The following is a 19,662-nucleotide window of genomic DNA, read 5'->3' on the forward strand; positions in this document are numbered from 1 at the left end:
CAAACACATAATATTACACTTTATCATAATATCTGAGTGTGTTTTCTCTGTATTCTGGAGGTATATACACACCTGTTCTGAGAGGATACACCCTTCGGTACCAGCCCAAAAACGCATTACAAAGCAGGGGAAAATGAAGACAGTAAAGCAGTCAGAACAGGTTCAGTCTTAATCTATGGAAAGTGAAAAAGACCCTCGTATGTGAGGTAATTCCCCCACCCCCCCTCTCTCCTCCTGACTTTTTTGGGGAGTGGTATGGGGGACAGATGTGAGAGAGCACTGGCCAATGGTGAGCAAAGGGGGGATGGATTGGACTGCTCTCTGGGTGTCTCTTCTTTTAAAACTCCTGTACTCTGTCTAACTCACAATCCTCATATGACTGGGTATAGGGACAGGAGCAGGCTTCCAAACAGCATCATCCACACCTGAGAACACTCAAAGACTCTGTAGCCGTCCTATTTTGAAAATAAACACATTTTCCTCTTGACTTGGCACTATAATACAGAGAGAAAGAAGTCATCAAAGTTTGTGACTGTGAGAGGGACACCATGTGGGACTTTACAGAGATGACCCTACTCCTGTCTTTCCTGGTGGCAGTGGCTGTGGCTCAAGGTACGTCAAGTTAATGTCCTCACAATGGCATGTTTATTTGAATTAATGATTGATTGCTATAAATTAGCCTACATAAATCCGAGTTTTCAAATATATATACTTTTTTAAATGTAAACTGTTTTAAGATGTTGCTTAATCTATCCCACAAAAAGTAACTTACATTCATTTGTGCACCTATCAGCAGAATATTTTCCACAATTTTTTAAATAATATATGACACTGTGTTTGTATCATTGCCTTTGTTTGGGATGCCATTTAACTGTCACTGTGGTAAGCAATGTCGTTAGTCAAATGAGAGATGAGAGAAGTCCATGAGAGCCAATTCAACCCTGCACCCTGAACAGCTTCATCGTTCTGACACACTGTCAATGACCCACCGTCTCTAGTAGCACACTCTTGGTTCCTACAGTATATGAGGAAAATAGCGACAGCTCTCACGCTTCGATTTAAACGTTTGAAAATGTTAGTAGAATGGTGTTTATGGTAATTCAATACGTGCACAGATGTCTGTCCCCCTGAACGTTAGAAGGTGAGAAAATAGCCTGTCCCAGTGGATGTCAGTGTTGGACCAACAGTGGTCCTGTAAAGGCTTGGACATACTGATGCTGCTTTTCGACTGTAACACTGGTGTTACATTAGTGAATACGCCCTGATGTAAAACTAGGGACGTTTTGTTCCCATAACTAGGGCTGACTGTGAAGAGCAGAATCAACAAACTCTGCATAATCAAAACAGTAGCTTTGTGAGAAGGTGTTCAAGTTCACAGTAAATATGGTATTGGCACTGACTCTGGCCCTGTATATAGCTTACTTCCATTCTTGTGTTCTTATTTTATTTCTCGTGTGTTTTTGTTCTACTTGACTTTTTTGATTAAAACTACTGCATTGTGAAAGCCAGCAAGAAAGGCATTTCACTGTACTAGCGCATGTGACAATAAAAAGAACTTGAAACTTGAAACAGTGAGCTATTGTTATGTAAATGCCATCTGAAAAGTACCAGTGGCCTGGCTTTGGCCCCAACTGAGAGCAGGTCCACCGGAGCCATGACCCAGTGAAACACGGGCGCCGGCCCGCGTAGATGGAAACAGAAAAGTCTGAGCCTTTTGGGTAAAACACTGGGGTAAATTCTTTATGGAAATGCACCACAATAGCTTTTGCCGGCTGAGAGTACTCAGCACCTCCGAACAGAGTGACGGACGTAATTCTGCGAACCGAGTGCAAAACTGATGTGAAAATGTCAGCAGTCAGACATTCACCAGCGGGTGGTCCCTAAAACACAGCGCGCCGAACGATCGGCAGACGAACAGCAGATCAACATTCAGTGTGCTGTGTGTGGTCTTTTAGGTGTTAGTGGTTTGATCCTACTGTAGCACCATAGGGATGCTGTCTGTCCCTGCAGGGTTATCCCACCTCTGGAGGTGTTAATCATGTGGTGTTAAGTAATCATGTGGTGTTAAGAATGCTCATTTTATTAACACGCTGTCATGTTAATGAGAAGCAGATGGATGTTTGGGGCTCGCTCTGGCCTAGTGGCAACACATGTTTCTCTGACGTTGACTGTACAACGTCCTTGTGGCTGTAGACTAGTTAGAGTATACAGTAAGGCCTAGATTCAATCCGGGACCGAGGAAAATTGACATTAAAAAGGTCATTGCCGATTGAGCCCACATATGCAGCGTTTACCGTGAATGCTGTCTCCGCGATGGGATTGAATCTAGCCTTAAATCTGTTAGAATGGATGGATAGCCCTGGGATTCTTTTAGAATTCAGTGCATGTACAGTCTTGTTTGTACAGAAAAAGTCTCACTCTAACTAGGTGTTTGATAGAATGGACAGTGACGAATTCACTCGCCAACACAATGTGGCAGACGTGGTATTTTGTCCCCATCTCACCTCAATACATTAATCAGTAGCTGCAGACTCCTCGTGGGACTCAATCTGCACTCACCAAGAAAACAAGTAACAACTTTTACTTTTAATTTCCCCTCCTGATGCCTCTCTCACTTTCCCTCCATCATTCTCTTCGTCACGCTCAGCATTCAGAGATTTATGACCTGTTTCTCTATTCGAGGAGACAGCTGCTCTGCTCCTGGATGCTCGGCGCTACTGAGGTGCCGAGACGGACCACTGTGACTGACATTACTCAGTCAGTCAGGCTAAACCTAGTCCTAGGTCTTAGTGGAGTGTTTTATATAGCCAAATGCCAAGAAGGCTGCCTGTAATGAACTGTAATGTTCCGTGGCCGTGCCAGTCTCGAGATAGAGGTGGAGGTGGGCCAACTGGGACCATGAAGAAGCCGTCTCAGAGCTCCAAAATCAATGTTGTCCCGGTGCTAATCGGCCTCATTCAGAGGGACTAGCTAATTCTCCAGATGCTGGCCACAGACTGACTGGAGAGCAGTGATCCAGCTAAACCAGCCACTAGGGAGTCTAGCCCATTGACTTTAATGAGAAAGGGAGGGAGAAGAAAGGGATCAAAGTAAGTCCCTTGTATTCCCATCAATCATCACATCAAGGCCCTTCAAATGAAATGACTCTGGTTTCTCTCCTACCGTTTGATCATGCTGATGTCTGCGTTTAAGGAGCTATGTGCACTAGCATTACTTTCTGAGACATAAGAATAGGCTAATGCTCAAGAAGCAGTTATTTCTCAAGCTCCTGTATAGCCACTGTAGAAGTATAGACAAGCACTTGCAGACATACTGTATTACTGGGAAAATACTATTGAGGCCATTAGTTGTTTTTTTTATAGCTCGAATTAGGACATTTAGTACGGTAGAATAAGTTGACGTGAAAAACACAAAGCCTCTGTTATCCTTTTTTAAATCCCCCCAAATGTTGTGGTTGATTTGCATCATTAGTTAATGTCAGGGGAAAAACTGTGTTCAGGATAATGGACCACAGATGCTGCTGACCAATAATCAATCAGTGGCTCCCAACCAGCCCTGCAGCCAAGAGGGAGGGAGGGAGGGAGTGGAGTGAGAGAAGCAGAGAGGGAGCGAAAGAGCAGACCGTCTGATTCTTCCACTACAGTACATCTCAGCCAGAGTATGGGCCAAAGAAACAAAACAGCTTCCACATGTTTGCAAGGCCATGGCATAAACACTCATTCACACAGACACGCACACATCAAAAACCCTTACTTTCTGTTCTGGGCAATCATTTATGTCCATTAATCCATACTGGAAGGCAGAATTGACTTTTCAGCCCAATGGTTTGCCACAAACCCTTTTCTAAATAAAATGCTTTTGATTTTGGACAAATACCTCCTTATTACCTAAATCCAAATAAGGCCAGGCTCTGTAACAGATGTTTCCAGGGCTCTAACGCTTCACTGCACATGCCTGTTATTACACTTAACTGTGGGGCTGAGGCATGGCAAAGCTGCATCAACACTGTGTGGAGAGATGCTCAGCGTTCAGCCCAACGCTCATCCGCCACTCCATCCAAGCCATTTCATAACACAGAAAAGTGTTTTTACATTTTCTTCTTGTAAAGGCTCTGGAATATTTTAAACAGCCTCCAGACCTGCTGAAAAGCCTGTGTCTCTGCCAACCCACATCTGTCTGGGCTGCCTGTCTAATCTGACTGAAGTCTGTCTCTGGGTAATCACACTTCACAAACATGTACTTTTATTTTCCTGAAACGTTTTATTAGCATGAGGCAATGGCCAAGTGTGCATGCTGCTCTGTCGAGGAAAACACCCTGCTGAGCTGCTGAGAAGGCAACAGGAGAATACCCCTTAGAAGGCCCTGCAGTATTAATAGATGGTTTTGTCCTTGTGTACCCTTTATCTAAAGCACAGCACCACATTAAAAGCAGCTTTATGACATGAATGGGAGAATGGTGAACACGCACCTCAAATAGCAGCGCTCCCAGAATAAGGAGCAGAGGCCAGTAGGTACAACAACGCCAGGCATACCAGACATTGGCACCAGGATGGCCAAGCCAAGGCAGTTCGGGTGCAGTGGGTTGCCAGCATTACAGAGACAATACTGAGGCTGGCAAAGAAATTCCAACACCCAGTTGAGAGTCCCCCTTCATGACTAATAGAACATTGCCTGGTATTCAGCTTTATTAAGATAATATAGCCTGTGTGTCTATAGTAAGGGGGAGAAAGAGGGTCTGTTAATAGGTCCAGAAACATACTTGGAGTCGTTGTTAATGTATTGTTTCCATTACATGGGACTATACTTTGACCTTTTCCAGTATCTTGTTACTGGGTTGGTGTTTTACGAGGGTGGTGGCGGGGTAGGAGAGAGGCCTCTATTAGGGAAGGTTAACCAGGAGTATAGACCTCAAACAGAGGAGAAAATCCGGTTAAGTTTAATTGTGTTTCCTCACACATAAGTGTGTTTTAACACATTTTAGATGAAGCAAAGCCACTCACGTACCATTATCATGAAACAGCGCAGATAAAATCAGTGGCTTTTTAAATTCACATATAAAGTGTTAACAAGGCACTCAAAGGAACGTTAACTAGTCAAAGTCAACCACTGGAACCGAGGCCAGTGCACTTAGACACCTGCCATAGCTGAATACAGAACATAATGTGGCCCTTTGATCAAATATGAATTCCTACATAAAATGCCCTAATGCACCTCATAAAACTACTCTTGTAATCTTTTAACGGTTGAGGTTGCATTATGGAACATCTTGAAGTGGTAAGTGTAAGCAATGTGTCCCTGTTGGAGTAGCCACAGCCTGTAATAGTGCAGCTCTCTGTCCAGTAGATTGTTACATCAAAACCCTGCCCCTTCCAACAACAAAAACCAAACAATATCTCTGTTTCTAATTTCCAAAAGCAGGAAGTAGAATAGGCACAACCCCACACAATTAACTAACAATGGCATTGGCACTTACATACACTCCCTGTAACAGACTGCTTTAAAATCGAATCAAATCAATGTTCATTTACTGCGACAAGGTCACTCGGACGTGTGTCCAAACCCAACATGTATCCACTCATTAATGTTGGAGTTGTTTTCCTCCACAGTTCATCTAGTAATGATTAGGAAAGCTACAGAGAGAGAAAGAGAAACTGTTAGAGGTAGTTTGCTGCATGGGCATTCACATCTGCGCTGCAGAGGTTGTGTGGAGAGACATTTGTTTCTATTTATCCAGTCATTCCATCATGTCAATGAAGCAAAACTGATATCAAGTATGAAAACCCCTGTCTATGATCTACAGTATCAAGCTAGATATGAAAAGCCCACCTTGCATTGACTGCAGCCCATTGCTTTCATGTTACAGATACACCTGCCGTATGTAGGCCAATGAGCGTAGCAGTCAGTCTGGTTTAACCAGGCTGCAAAGACTGACCTGGAACTTACTGTACGTAATACAACTTGTAAGACAAGTCATTCACTGGGGTGACCAGCATACTGTGAAAAAATGCTCTAAAGCCATCAAATTGGAAGAGAATCGTGTTGGTGTAACAAAAAAAGAGCCACATTCAGCAATAACAACCAGAGGGACTGGACTGACACGTCCAAAAACTCAGCAGTGTCACTCCTAAAGTGGTAAGCGCTCTCACAGACAGCCAGTCAGGCAGGCCATGAGACAGTCCATGGTGTGAATGGCTTTCTCAGGCCGCAATGGCTTCAGGCACTTGGTTGGGAACCGAAAGAAAGGACACCGCTGTTAGCCCTTTGATGCCTAACGCTGCCGCATATGTGGGGAGTGAATGTAAGTGTGTTTGTGTGTGTAATATCAAAGGGAATGACTGCTGCACTGCTGTCTGTAAAATTCAACCAGCATAATGACAAGTTCAGATGCAGATACAGAGAAGGAAAGAGAAGGCTGTCTTCCCTGTGGCTCAGTTGGTAGAGCATGGTGTTTGCAATGCCAGCATGGTGTGGGTTCGATTCCCATGGGGGGCCAGTAATGAAAAAAAAATAAAAAATGCATGAAATGTATGCATTCACTACTGTAAGTCACTCTGGATAAGAGTGTCTGCTAAATGACTAAAATGTAAAATATAAGGCAGATGTACAGATGACAAAGGGACTGATGGATCTGCTATGGTCAACTGGACCCGGTTCATTGGCTCCTGGTTCTGCTGGTCCGTGCATTCAGAAAGTATTCAGACCACTTGACTTTTTCCCAAATTCTTTACGTTACAGCCTTATTCTAAAACTGATCAAATTATTTTCCCCCCTCATCAATCTACACACAATACCCCATACTGACAAAGCAAAAACAGGTATTCAGAAATCTTGGCAAATTTCTTAAAAATATCACATTTACATAAGTATTCAGACCCTTCAGACTCAGTATTTTGTTGAAGCACCTTTGGCAGCGATTATAGCCTCGAGTCTTCTTGGGGTATGATGCTACAAGCTTGGCACACCTGTATGTTGGGAGTTTCTCTTATTCTTCTCTGCAGATCCTCTCAAGCTCTGTCAGGTTGGATGGGGAGCGTCACTGTAAAGCTATTTTCAGGTCTCTCCAGAGATGTTCGATCAGGTTCAAATCTGGGCTCTGGCTGGGCCACTCTGAAGGACATTCAGATACTTGTCCCGAAGCCACTCCTGCGTTGTTTTGGCTGTGTGCTTAGGGTCGTTGTCCTGTTGGAAGGTGAAACTTCGCCCCAGTTGGAGGTCCTGAGCTCTCTGGAGAAGGTTTTCATCAAGGATCTCTCTGTACTTCGTTCCGTTCATCTTTCCCATGATCCTGACTAGTCTCCCAGTCCCGTGCGCTGAAAAACATCCCCACGGCATGATGCTGCCACCACCATGCTTCACCGTAGAGATGGTGCCAGGTTTCCTCCAGATGTGACGCTTGGTATTCAGGCCAAAGAGTTCAATCTTGGATACATCAGACCAGAGAATCTTGTTTCTCAAGGTCTGAGAGTCCTTTAGGTGCCTTTTGGCAAACTCCAAGCGGGCTGTCATGTGCCTTTTACTGAGGAGTGGCTTTTGCGTGGCCACTATAACATAAAGACCGTATTGGTGGAGTGCTGCAGAGACGGTTGTCCTTCTGGAAGGTTCTCCCATCTTCACAGAGGAACTCTGGTGCTCTGTCAGAGTGACCATTGGGTTCTTGTTCACCTGACATGCACTGTCAACTGTGGGAACTTATATAGACAGCGGTGTGCCTTTCCAAATCATGTCCAATCAATTGAATTTACAACAGGTGGACTCCAATCAAGTTGTAGAAACATCTCAAGGATGATCAATGGAAACAGGATGCACCTGAGCTCAATTTCAAGTGTCATAGCAAAGGGTCTGAACACTTATGTAAATAAAGTTTCTAAAAACCAGTTTTTGCTTTGTCATTACGGGGTATATTCTGTAGATTGATGAGAAGAAAATATGTTGTATCAATTTTAGAATAAGGCTGTAACGTAACAAAATGTAGAAAAAGTCAAGGGGTCTGAATGCATTGTATAATATACCATATATACGTATACCAAAACAAAAAAATACTTGTTTTGTGCATGCAGCAAACGGTGAGTAGCATCTTTTTGTTACTTGTATAACTTTATGACCTGGGATGTCTGTCCAGCAAATAGTTTGTCAGAGACTGTATAAAATGTTCGTAATGCGCTCATTATTATTTAGTTAGCATTCTCTATTGGATTATACATGTACTTGTTAGCATTGGTAATCTTCGAATTACAAAGGCTCAGGGGGGGGTATGAAACGAGCGCCCCTTGTGTTCAGTGCCGGTATTACCAAATATCCCGGTATGGTACGACAATTTGGATACCACCCAAGCCTAACACACACACACCTACCTACATCACAACTGCTGCTACCAGACTCTTATTATAATTTCTAAATACTGCACAATTTAAAACACTTGCCCCCAGTCACCCTTTCCCCAAAACAAACGTGTAAATATTGGACTATAAAATGTGCCTTCCTTTATTATACTTATGCTAAAATGTTTATTCTATTCTACTGAGACATTTACTTTATGTTCATATTCTTATCTTTTATTATTGTTGTTGCATTGTCGAGATGGAACCTGCAAGTAAGCATTATGTTGGATCGTGTATCTCGTACATACGACTAATAAAACTTCAAATTTGCTCAAACCCTAGATCCCATTCCGAGCACTCCGTTCCCCCACCTCTGTTCTGTTGACCATCCCACCCCTACATGAGGGCAGCTCCCACTCAGCCCAGTCAAAGCCCTTCTCTGTCCTAGCATCCCAGTAGTGGAACAAGCTTCCCCCTAAAGTGAGAACAGCGGAGTCCCTGCCAATCTTTCGAAAACGTCTGAAACCCTACCTCTTTGAAGAGCATCTTAAATAACTCTCACGGAAATGCAAATGTACATTTGGATGGAGCTTTTCCAGACTGATTGCTGACATTTCCCTAGCTAGCAGGGGCAGTAAAATAGAGTCTGGCTTGTCTTTGTTTTCTGGAAACCCAGACACCCCAGGGGCAGTGTACTGAGATCGGGTAACCCACCCCAAGACTACCCTGTGGCCTTCAACCACGGCCCGCGGAGTGAGACGTAGACATTCCTCTCACATTCACAGACACTCAGATAACCTGATGAGAACATGCCGATCACCCACCATTCAGACACGTAGCTCCGCAAAGTAGAAAACCGTCATGCTTCCGCCCCCATAAATCTGGTTCTCCCTGTTGTAAAACGTGGTGGATCCATTGAACAGAGCTCCTGAGGTCACTGTTACAGTGTTACAGTATGGTAGTGGTGCAGGTAAGGTTGGTGGTCATGATGTAATGGTGTATTCATGGTGTAGTTTTCCCCATCCAGGACCCATCTGGAACAGCTCTCTGTTTAAGAAGTGGAGCCAGACAGAAAGGAGCAGGCAGCTGGCCTACAACACGTCGACCGAGCCACAGCAGACCACAGGTGAGTGAGCTCAATCCTAATGCCACCTGGTTTACCAATAGAACCTGGGAGGAAAGAAAACTCACACAACACCGTCTTCTGCACCAGACAGAGGGGTTTACCCCCTTTGATGTACTGAAACTCCTAGACTTTACACACCCATGGTAAGAGCAGAAAATTGACTGTTAATATGTTCAGTTTTATAACATACTAGTAACATTAATCCATACAACCATACAAAATCAGAGTTATGGGTGAAGTCCAATTTTTAGCAAAGGCCAAGGGTGAGACACCATGAGGTTTTTCCCCAATTTATCAACTGAGTTTGAATTGATTTCCAGAAATGAAATGACCTGCCTGTATTGTGTAATTAATGTTCAGTTCCAACTAGACATTCACATTCCATTATGCTTAGATTCAGTCTTGTTTCTTTGAGCAGTCTGGTGAAAAGAAACAATGGTGTTAACTTGTCAGGATCATAGCAGAGCATGGAAATAAGAGTCTATTTTATATTCACGAGTTCAGTTTAACTATTCATTACAAAGTAAGTACAGGAAATTAAAACTAAGTACCTAATGTCACCACAGGGATTAAAATGCACTGGATTTTGATAACTTTGCAAGTGTTTTTAATTGAACAAAGAGATTAGAGAGAGTTCACTTGGTCTGTGTTGAGATTGTCTACCTACAACAGCACAGAGAACACATCCTGATCATGTCCCTCAATAGATCATCTCACTTCGCTCTTGATCCCTCCCAAGGGTCTCGTTCCAATGAAGCAATCTATTATTCAGAGAAAGAAAGATCCATGGTATGTTGCTAATGGAATGTAGTGAGGTTGTTTCTTCACATCTTTGGAAATCCTCAGAGCTGAACATGTGGCAGACAGCGTGCCTCTATCCCTCCCTCCTCATCTGACTGCCTGAGTTGAGACCGCAGGGCTCGGAAAGAGTTTGGTCAACGCAGGCTCCCACTGGGTGACTCAACTCAGCAGAAATGGCAGTAGCAGACTCTTCTCTCAAACGTTGTGACCTTCCTCCTTGTTGTGACCCGTATCTCCCTGTCTTTGTCTCCCTCTAAATGTATGGCAGGCATGACTGAATGGACGTCCTGGTTCAACATCGACCATCCAGGGGGGAATGGAGACTACGAGCGGTTAGAGGCCATCCGGTTCTACTACAGGGAGAGGGTGTGTGTCCGGCCTGTGACCATGGAGGCCCGCACCACAGACTGGGTGGCAGCAGCAGAGACCGGGGAGGTGACCCACTCCAGCCTGGAGAAGGGCTTCTGGTGCATCAACAAGGAGCAGCCCTACGGACGCATCTGCTCCAACTACCACGTCCGCTTCCAGTGCCCACCAGGTACCCACAGACCACCATACTCCCTTCACGTGGGTTACAAGGGCCACTTAACACAGTAGCAGATGCATGGCTTATGGAAACTAATGATCTGTTTGTCTTTTCCCAAACTGTGAAAGAACTGTGCTTGTACATAGTTAAGTAATAGTTATTCTTGCAAACTTCAGGCCAGCTTACTTGAGTCCATTCTATCTCAAATGTGGAGAACTCACTCACCCCTGTCACTCTGTCTTGTTTCTGTGTGTCCAGTTCAGGCCTACTGGACAGACTGGGCCGCCTGGGGAACCTGCTCTGCTACAGCCTGTAATGACGTGGGCATCCAGGTGCGCAAGAGAAAGTGTATGAGCATCCAGCCCCTGCCCCTGCTGCTGGTGCCCCCATGCCAGGGCCACCACACAGAGAGGAGGGAGTGTGCCACCCCGCCATGCGAAGGTGCCCTCCCAACACAACCTAAACATAGACCTACAGCAGGGGTGTCAAACTCATTCCATGGAGGGCAGAGTGTCTGCTGATTTTTGGTTTCTCCTTTCAATGTGTCCAGTTAAGACCTAGACAACCGGGTGAGGAGAGTTCCTAACTACTGTAATCAGTGACCTTCAATCATGTACAAGGGAGGAATGAAAACCCGCAGACACTCGACCCTTCGTGGAATGAGATTGACACGTGACACCATGCCAATCTTTAACATCAAGTCAATCATTATCATGGACCTTTTACCTAATTCATCCTCTGCCAAGAGACATTCAGCTGATCAGAGTCATCACTGACATGAAGACAATCAGTATCATTCAACTGTAGCCAACAGATCTGAGATGTAGCAGTAGGTACATTAGCCGTTCGGTTGTTTAATAAGTACAGGGACTACGCCCACAGTAGAGCCTTTGGCAGCAGTATAGTTTCTCACACATAAAAGCCTCTTCTCTCTAGGTGTCACATTTTTCCTAACTTCTCCCGAACAGGGGCTTCTTTCAATTATCTGTCACTGTCGTAAACACACCTGTTGACGTTTTTAAAGCTCCAAGGGCTTTGATCAGGAGGAGGCTGTCACTGTGCACTTTCCTCGCTAAGGGGAATCAGTAGCAGCACTGTCTCTGCTCTATCCCATAGAGAGGAGGAAACTACCTGACATGTAACACTTTCATCAGTTGACCAGTAGCCTTGCAAAAGTACTGTGATAATACTTTTACAGTGCATCTTTCCTTCCTGCTTTCTTTAAAGCTACAGTTACAGTTCAGTTACAGTTGTGTATCATCTGGATCGTTAATGTTTACTTTCTGTTATATGACTAGCCAAGTGGACTCATTGGAGTCCATGGGGAGCGTGCTCGGTGACCTGTGGCAAGGGTCGCAGGATCAGGAGGAGGACCTGTGTGAGAACCTCTGTGACAGTGCAGTGTGTGGGACGAGCGGCGGAAATCCAGAAATGTGGGAAAAATCCATGCCCATGTAAGTTGTAAATATAAAGAGACAGAGAATATGACTGTGAAATCAAAATAACAATTCTAATCTAATGTGTAAAAGTATACTGAATGTATTGTGTGTGGGTGTTTATGTGTATGTCTGTGTATCTGCAGCCAATTGTAAGCGCGAGTGTCCCAAAGGTCGGCCCAGTGAGGACTGCAGTCGCTGTGTGTGTGAGGGCCACGTGCTCCAGGGAGAGGTCCTCAGTATGTCCGGTGTCCCTGTAGCGGGGGCCAGGATAGCGCTGGCCAGCCAGCCCAAGATCATCCACGCCCGCACTGACTCCAAGGGCCTCTTCAGACTCCCAGGGGTCTGCTCCAGCTCCCCCACCCAGCTCTACATTCACAAGGAGAAGTTTGCCCCCATTACCGCCTCCACCTCCAGCAACAGCACTGGGTCATCCTGGGTACGGGCGGTCCTAAAGTCTGCAGGCGAGTCACGCTTAATAAAATTAACAAACAAAAGGCCAATGATAAAGTATGTTCTCTGTGATCTTACTACTGGGTTGAGCCAGTCAGTCTGTCTGTATAGCCATCCAACCACTAGAGTCAAACTAGGGGAAGGACGTGTAAATCAACATTCTGGACCACTAGAGGACAGTCTGAAGTAGTTGAGACCATTACACGCAAATACACTATATATACAAAAGTATATGGACAACACTTCAAATGAGTGGATTTGGCTATTTCAGCCACACCCATTGCTGACAGGTGTATAAAATTGAGCACTCAGCCATGCAATCTTCATAGACAAACATTGGCAGTAGAATGGTCTTACTGAAGAGCTCAGTGACTTTCAACTTAGCACCTTCATAGGATGCCACCTTTCCAACAAGTCAGTTCGTCAAATTTCTTCCCTGCTAGAGCTGACCAGGTCAACTTTAAGTGCTGTTACTGTGAAGAGGAAACGTCTAGGAGCAATAATTGCTCAGTCGCGAAGTGGTAGGCCACACAAGCTTACAGAACGAGAGCGCAGAGTGCTGTAGCATGTACAAATCGTCTGTCCTCGGTTGCAACACTCACTACCGAGTCCCAAACTGCCTCTGGAGGCAACGTCAGCACAATAATTGTATGTCGGGAGTTTCATGAAGTGGGTTTTCATGGCCAAGCAGCCGCACACAAGCCATGTGCAACGCAAAGCGTCGGCTGGAGTGGTGTCAAGCTCGCCGCCATTGGACTCTGGAGCAGTGGAAACATTCTCTGGAGTGATGAATCACGCTTCACTGTAACGTATGGTGGAGGAGGAATAATGGTCTGGGGCTGTTTTTCATGGTTCAGGCTAGGCCCCTTAATTCCAGTGAAGGGAAATATTAACTCTACAATGACATTTTAGACAATTCTGTGCTTCCAACTTTGTGACAACAGTTTGAGGAAGGCCCTTTCCTGTTTCAGCATGACAATGCCCCCACGTACAAAGTGAGGTCCATACAGAAATGGTTTGTCAAAATTGGTGTGGAAGAACTTGACTGGCCTGCACAGAGCCCTGACCTCAACCCCATCGAACACCTTTGGGATGAATTGGAATGCCGACTGCGAGCCAGGCTTCATTGCCTAACATCAGTGCCCGACCTCACTAATGCTCTTGTGGCTGAATGGAAGCAAGTCCCTGCAGCAATGTTCCAACATCTAGGGGAAAGCCTTCCCAGAAGAATGGAGGCTGTTATAGCAGCAACGGGGGGGACCAACTCCATATTAATGACCATGATTTTGGAATGAGATGTTCGATGAGCAGGTGTCCTCATACTTTTGGTCATATAGTGTATATACAGTGAGGTCCGGAATAATTGGATCCATTGATTAAATATGAGCAAAAAACTGTATAAAATAAATATTGCAAATGTATGCCAAACAAAAAACAATGATTGCAAAGTTAAACAAACCATAGAACTCATCAAAAAGACCCCTTCTAACAATATCCGTTGAACATTTTACAAAAACATATTTACTTGAAAAACTGTGCAGATGCAAAGTTTGATAACAGAATGACTGTACTAACAGCACAAACCAGCATTCTGTTACCAAACTCAGCAGTGTTGTTCAAGTAAATGTGTTTTTGTAAAAAAAAATAAAAAAAATCTGGAAACTATTAAAGGTAGTCCTTGTGCATAGAGTTGCATGGTTTAACTTTGCAATCATTGTTTTTTCTATTTGACAAACATTTTAAAGTGAAAAATCTGAGTCTCAGCATCACTCCATAACCGTGGAATTGCCTTACGCTATATTGCATGCACATTTAATTTTTTTGAAATTATATTATTTTATATTAATAAAATTGCTAAGAGAAAGAGATATTTTGTTTATCAGGTAATAAAAAAAATCTCTCAAAATGATAGGGGTCAAAATGATTGGCTCCCCTGTTATCAATATTCCAGCACCCTTCCATTGCGAGGATAACGAGGGATCATTGGGAGGGATCTCAGACTGTTCCTCCATACAGAATCTTTCCAGATCCTTGATATCCTTCATCTGCTCTTATGGACGGCCCTCTTCAATTCAAACCACAGGTCCAGAAACTGAGATGGCCATTGCAACATTTTTATTTTGAGGGTCAATCAACAATTTCTTTGTGGAATTTGATGTGTTCTTGGGGTTTTTGCCTTGTTGGAAGATTACCTTGGGGCCAAGTTTCAGCCTCCCCTTGTTTAGGTCAACGGGCATCATGAACTTTACCAAGTACCAGGACATTTGAGCCAAACACCTGGTTGCCTCTGCCAGGAGGCTGAAAATTGGCCGCAAGTGAATCTTTTAGCAAGACAATACCCAAAGTACACATCAAAATCCACAAAGATATTGATATTTGACCACAAAATCAACATTTTGCAATGGCCATCTCATTCTCCAGACTTGAGCCCCATTGATAACCTGCGGTATGAAATTGTATTAGTCACATACACCAAAAACAACAGGTTTAGACCTTACAGTGAAATGCTTACTTACGAGACCCTAACCAACAGTGCAGTTTAAAAAAAAAACATAAGAGATAAAAGTAACAAGTAATTAAAGAGCAGCAGTAAAAAATAACAATATATACAGGGGGCTCGTAAGAGTCAATGTGCGGGGGCACCGGTTAGTTGAGGTAGTATGTACATGTAGGTAGAGTTTAATTAAAGTGACTATGCATAGATGACAACAGAGAGTGGCAGTGATGTGGGGGGGAGAATAGTCTCGGTAGCCATTTGACTAGATGTTCAGGAGTCTTATGGCTTGGGGGTAGAAGCTATTTAGAAGCCTCTTGGACCTAGACTTGGCGCTCCGGTACTGCTTGCCATGTGGTAGCAGAGAGAACCTTGTATGACTTGGGTGGCTGGAGTCTTTGACAAATTTTAGGGCCTTCCTCTTGTAACAGTGTAGGTTCCGTCCCTCTCTTCGCCCCAACCCGGGCTCGAACAAGGACCCTTGCACACATCAACAACTGACACCCACGAAGCATCGTTACCCATCGCGCCACAAAAGCCGCGGCCCTTGCAATGCAAGGGGAAACCCTACTTCAAGTCTCAGAGCGAGTGACGTCACTGATTGAAACGCTATTAGCGCGCACCACCACTAACTAACTAGCCATTTCACATTGGTTACACTCACCCCCCTTTTGACCTCCTCCTTTTCCACAGCAACCAATGATCCGGGTCAACAGCATCAATGTAACAGTGTAGGTTCCGTCCCTCTCTTCGCCCCAACCCGGGCTCGAACCAGGGACCCTTGCACACATCAACAACTGACACCCCACGAAGCATCGTTACCCATCGCGCCACAAAAGCCGCGGCCCTTGCAACGCAAGGGGAAACCCTACTTCAAGTCTCAGAGCGAGTGACGTCACTGATTGAAACGCTATTAGCGCGCACCACCGCTAACTAACTAGCCATTTCACATCGGTTACACTCTGACACCACCTGGTATAGAGGTCTGGATGGCAGGAAGCTTGGCCCCAGTGATGTACTGGGCCGTTCGCACTACACTCTCTAGCATCTTGCGGTTGGAGGCCGAGCAGTTGCCATACCAGGCAGTGATGCAACCAGGCAGGGTGCTCTCGATGGTGCAGCTGTAGAACCTTTTGAGGATCTAAGGACCCATGCTAAATCTTTTCAGTCTCCTGAGGGGGAATAGGTTTTGTCATTCCCGCTTCAAGAACGTCATGGTGTGCTTGGATCATGTAAGTTTGTTGGTGATGTGGACACCAAGGAACTTGAAGCTCTCAACCTGCTCCACTGCAGCCCCGTCGATGAGAATGGGGGCATGCTCGGTGTTAAGTTCATGTTTTAAGTATCCCTATATTTCTGTTATTACGGGGCTATCACTCAGTCAAGAGTGCGCCTGCGCAGGAAATTAGTTTGTGGATGGACCTAGCCGTGAGTGTAATGGCTACCTTGTAGTGTGTTCATACAGTATAGTAAACTTTGTTAAACTGTAACCTTGTCCGTTGTGTCATTTCGAGTTAACATTGGTAGCAGAGGATGGCTAATAACTACAATGTGCCACCTCGCTTCGACGAGAAGAGGTCGTATGAAAGTTGGAAAAATGAACTTGGAATCTGGACACGGGTTACTAATCTGGACGCGAAAAAGCAAGCACTTGCGGTGGTATTATCGCTCGAGGGAAGAGCAAGAGATACAGCACTGGAAATATCCGTTGAGGATTTGAACAATGATGATGGTATGGGAACTTTGATCAGAGCACTGGATTCTGTATTTCTTAAAGAAGAGAAAGACCGTGCCTACGAGGCATATTCAAACTTTGACAGTGTTTCGAGAGATATTTCGGTTGCAATGACGGACTACATCATTGATTTCGAACAAAGGTACAATAGGATGCGCAAGTACGACATGGTTCTCCCGGATGCAGTGTTAGCTTTCAAGTTGCTAGATACTGCCTGTCTAGATGGTAGGGAGAAACAGTTGGCTTTGACTGCTTGTACTGTACTGACTTTTGCATCAATGAAGTCGGCACTAAAAATAATAATTTTTGGTGAAAAGACGTCTGTCGCGCCGTTAACAGACGGAGCATATTACACTGAGCAGCAGAGAAAAGGCGCCAAAAAGTCACGTTCTCAAGACAACCTGAAGAGGGCGCCATTTCCCGGAACAAATCCACTGGACAAATATGGAAGGAGATCAAAATGTGCTGTTTGTCAAAGCACTTACCATTGGGTTAAAGACTGTCCTCATAAAAATGAACAAGTTAAACTAACAGAGGAAAATGTAAACACAGATATAGAGCAGTGTAACATTACACTTGTTTTCAAATGAATCTGCTTCTGATACTGAGATTTTTATAGTTGAATCCTTAGGATCTGCTGTGATTGATACTGCATGTACACGGACAGTGTGTGGTGCAAAATGGCTTGATAGCTATGTTAGTGAACTAAATATGAAAGAAGTACAAAATATGATTGACACACCAAGCAACAGAGCTTTCAAATTTGGAGATGGGAGAATTGTCCATTCTACCAAGAGAGTTAAGATACCAGCAAAAATTGGTCAGACTAAGTGTCACATTGAGACAGAGGTGGTCCCTACAGATATCCCCTTACTATTAAGCAAAGCTTCCCTCAAGAAGGCAGGGGCTGTACTAGACATAAAAAATGACAAGGCAGTGATGTTTAAACAACCAGTGACTCTTGAACTTACTACCTCAGGCCACTATTGTGTAAACATTTTAGACAAAGACATCACACAGAGTCCATGCAAAAATGAGATTCGGACGGACACAGAGCACATGGAGATTCTGACAGTCACAGAGAACATGAACACAAAAGAAAAACACAAAGTGTTGTTAAAGCTTCACAAACAGTTTGGACATGCTACAGTTGACAGACTTCAGAAGTTACTCAGCATTTCAGGGAATAATGATGATGAGAGTATTTCCATTCTACAGCAGATAGTTAACAATTGTGAGACATGTCAAAAATACAGTAAACCTAAGCCCAAACCAGCTGTTGGTTTGCCACTAGCTTCCAAGTACAATGAAACAGTGGCTGTAGATCTACATGAGTTAGCACCAAGTGTGTGGTACCTTCACATAATCGACCACTTCACACGCTTCAGCGCTGGAAGCATTGTGAATACAAAGAAACCCAGTGACATCGTCAGGCACTTCATGCATTCCTGGGTAAGTGTGCATGGTCCTCCCCAGAAATTGTACAGTGACAATGGAGGAGAATTCAATAATAATGAAATAAGAGAAATGGCAGAGAAATTCAACATGGAAGTAAAGACAACTGCTGCATACAGTCCATGGAGCAATGGACTTCTGGAGAGACACAATCAAACACTCACAGAGATCATGCTGAAAGTGAAGCAAGACAATGGATGTGACTGGAACACAGCCCTAGATTGGGCTTTGATGGCAAAAAACTCAATGCACAATGTTCATGGTTACAGCCCATACCAACTAGTGTTCGGGCAGAACCCTAATCTTCCCTCTGTACTGGTTGACAAGCCACCAGCACTAGAAGGGGCCAGTGTGAGTGCATGGGTGGGACAGCACCTGTCAGCACTACATGCAGCGAGAAAAGCGTTCACTGAAGCAGAGTGCTCAGAAAGAATTCGCAGGGCTCTGCGTAAACAGCTACGACCCACCGATGAGAAGTACGAAGCTGGAGACAAAGTGTACTACAAACGAGTTGACTGTCAAGAGTGGAAGGGACCGGGAGTAGTCATTGGCCAAGATGGTGTGGTGATATTTGTGAGGCACGGAGGCATCATTGTCAGGGTGCATCACTCAAGATTGCGGAAAGTAAATAATCAACAAGATAGAGGGGCTGTTGCTGAGAATCATCCTAATGAAAAGGAGACAGTAACAGACACAAACCTACCAGATGTCACATCCAATGATATGGACACTGAAACTGACACAGGAAATGGATCAGAGACCTTCAACCATGCCACAGATAATACTGTTGAGCGTTCAAATGAGGAAAACATTCAACAACAGCCACATGTGTTAAGAGAACATGGTTGTTCCAATCTGAAAACTGGACAAACTGTTAAATACATGGACAGAGAAAGTGGTATTCCACATACAGCAACCGTCATTGGACGAGCAGGAAAAGCCAAAGGAAAACACCAGAACTGGTACAACTTGCAGTACTCTGAACCAGTTACACTTTCTGGTACAACAGGGTCAGCTGACCTGTCACTTGTAGATCATCTCAGAATTGAACCAATGGAAAATCGAAAAAAACAGAATGACATTCAAAATGATGATGTACTTGAAACAAAGGACGTGTCATTTGACTCAGCTAAGCTAGATGAGCTCAGTAATTGGAGGAAAAATGGAGTGTTTGGGGAAGTTACAGACATTGGCCAAAAATGTGTCTCAACAAGGTGGGTGTGTACCCTTAAAGAGTCCTTAACTGGAATAGTGCCTAAAGCACGTCTAGTGGCTAGAGGTTTTGAGGAGCTGGCTGCTAAACAACTCCCAAAAGACT

The 19,662-nt window shown here is 44.4% G+C and overlaps 1 protein-coding gene across 1 annotated transcript in view; it reads left to right on the plus strand.

The window, feature by feature from the left end:
- Positions 1-308: 308 nt before the first annotated feature.
- LOC106613738 (cartilage intermediate layer protein 1) overlaps positions 309-19,662 on the plus strand; it is a 31,535-nt gene continuing 12,181 nt past the window's right edge. The window contains exons 1-6 of the mRNA XM_014216301.3: positions 309-612; positions 9,346-9,444; positions 10,514-10,783; positions 11,030-11,212; positions 12,070-12,225; positions 12,354-12,671. Coding sequence (XP_014071776.1) covers positions 549-612; positions 9,346-9,444; positions 10,514-10,783; positions 11,030-11,212; positions 12,070-12,225; positions 12,354-12,671 — 1,090 coding nt within the window. The 5' untranslated portion in view covers positions 309-548. The remainder of the gene's footprint in view (positions 613-9,345; positions 9,445-10,513; positions 10,784-11,029; positions 11,213-12,069; positions 12,226-12,353; positions 12,672-19,662) is intronic.

The sequence above is a fragment of the Salmo salar genome, chromosome 10 (genome assembly GCF_965601325.2).
Source record: "Salmo salar chromosome 10, fSalSal1, whole genome shotgun sequence".
Classification (NCBI taxonomy): Eukaryota; Metazoa; Chordata; class Actinopteri; order Salmoniformes; family Salmonidae; genus Salmo; species Salmo salar.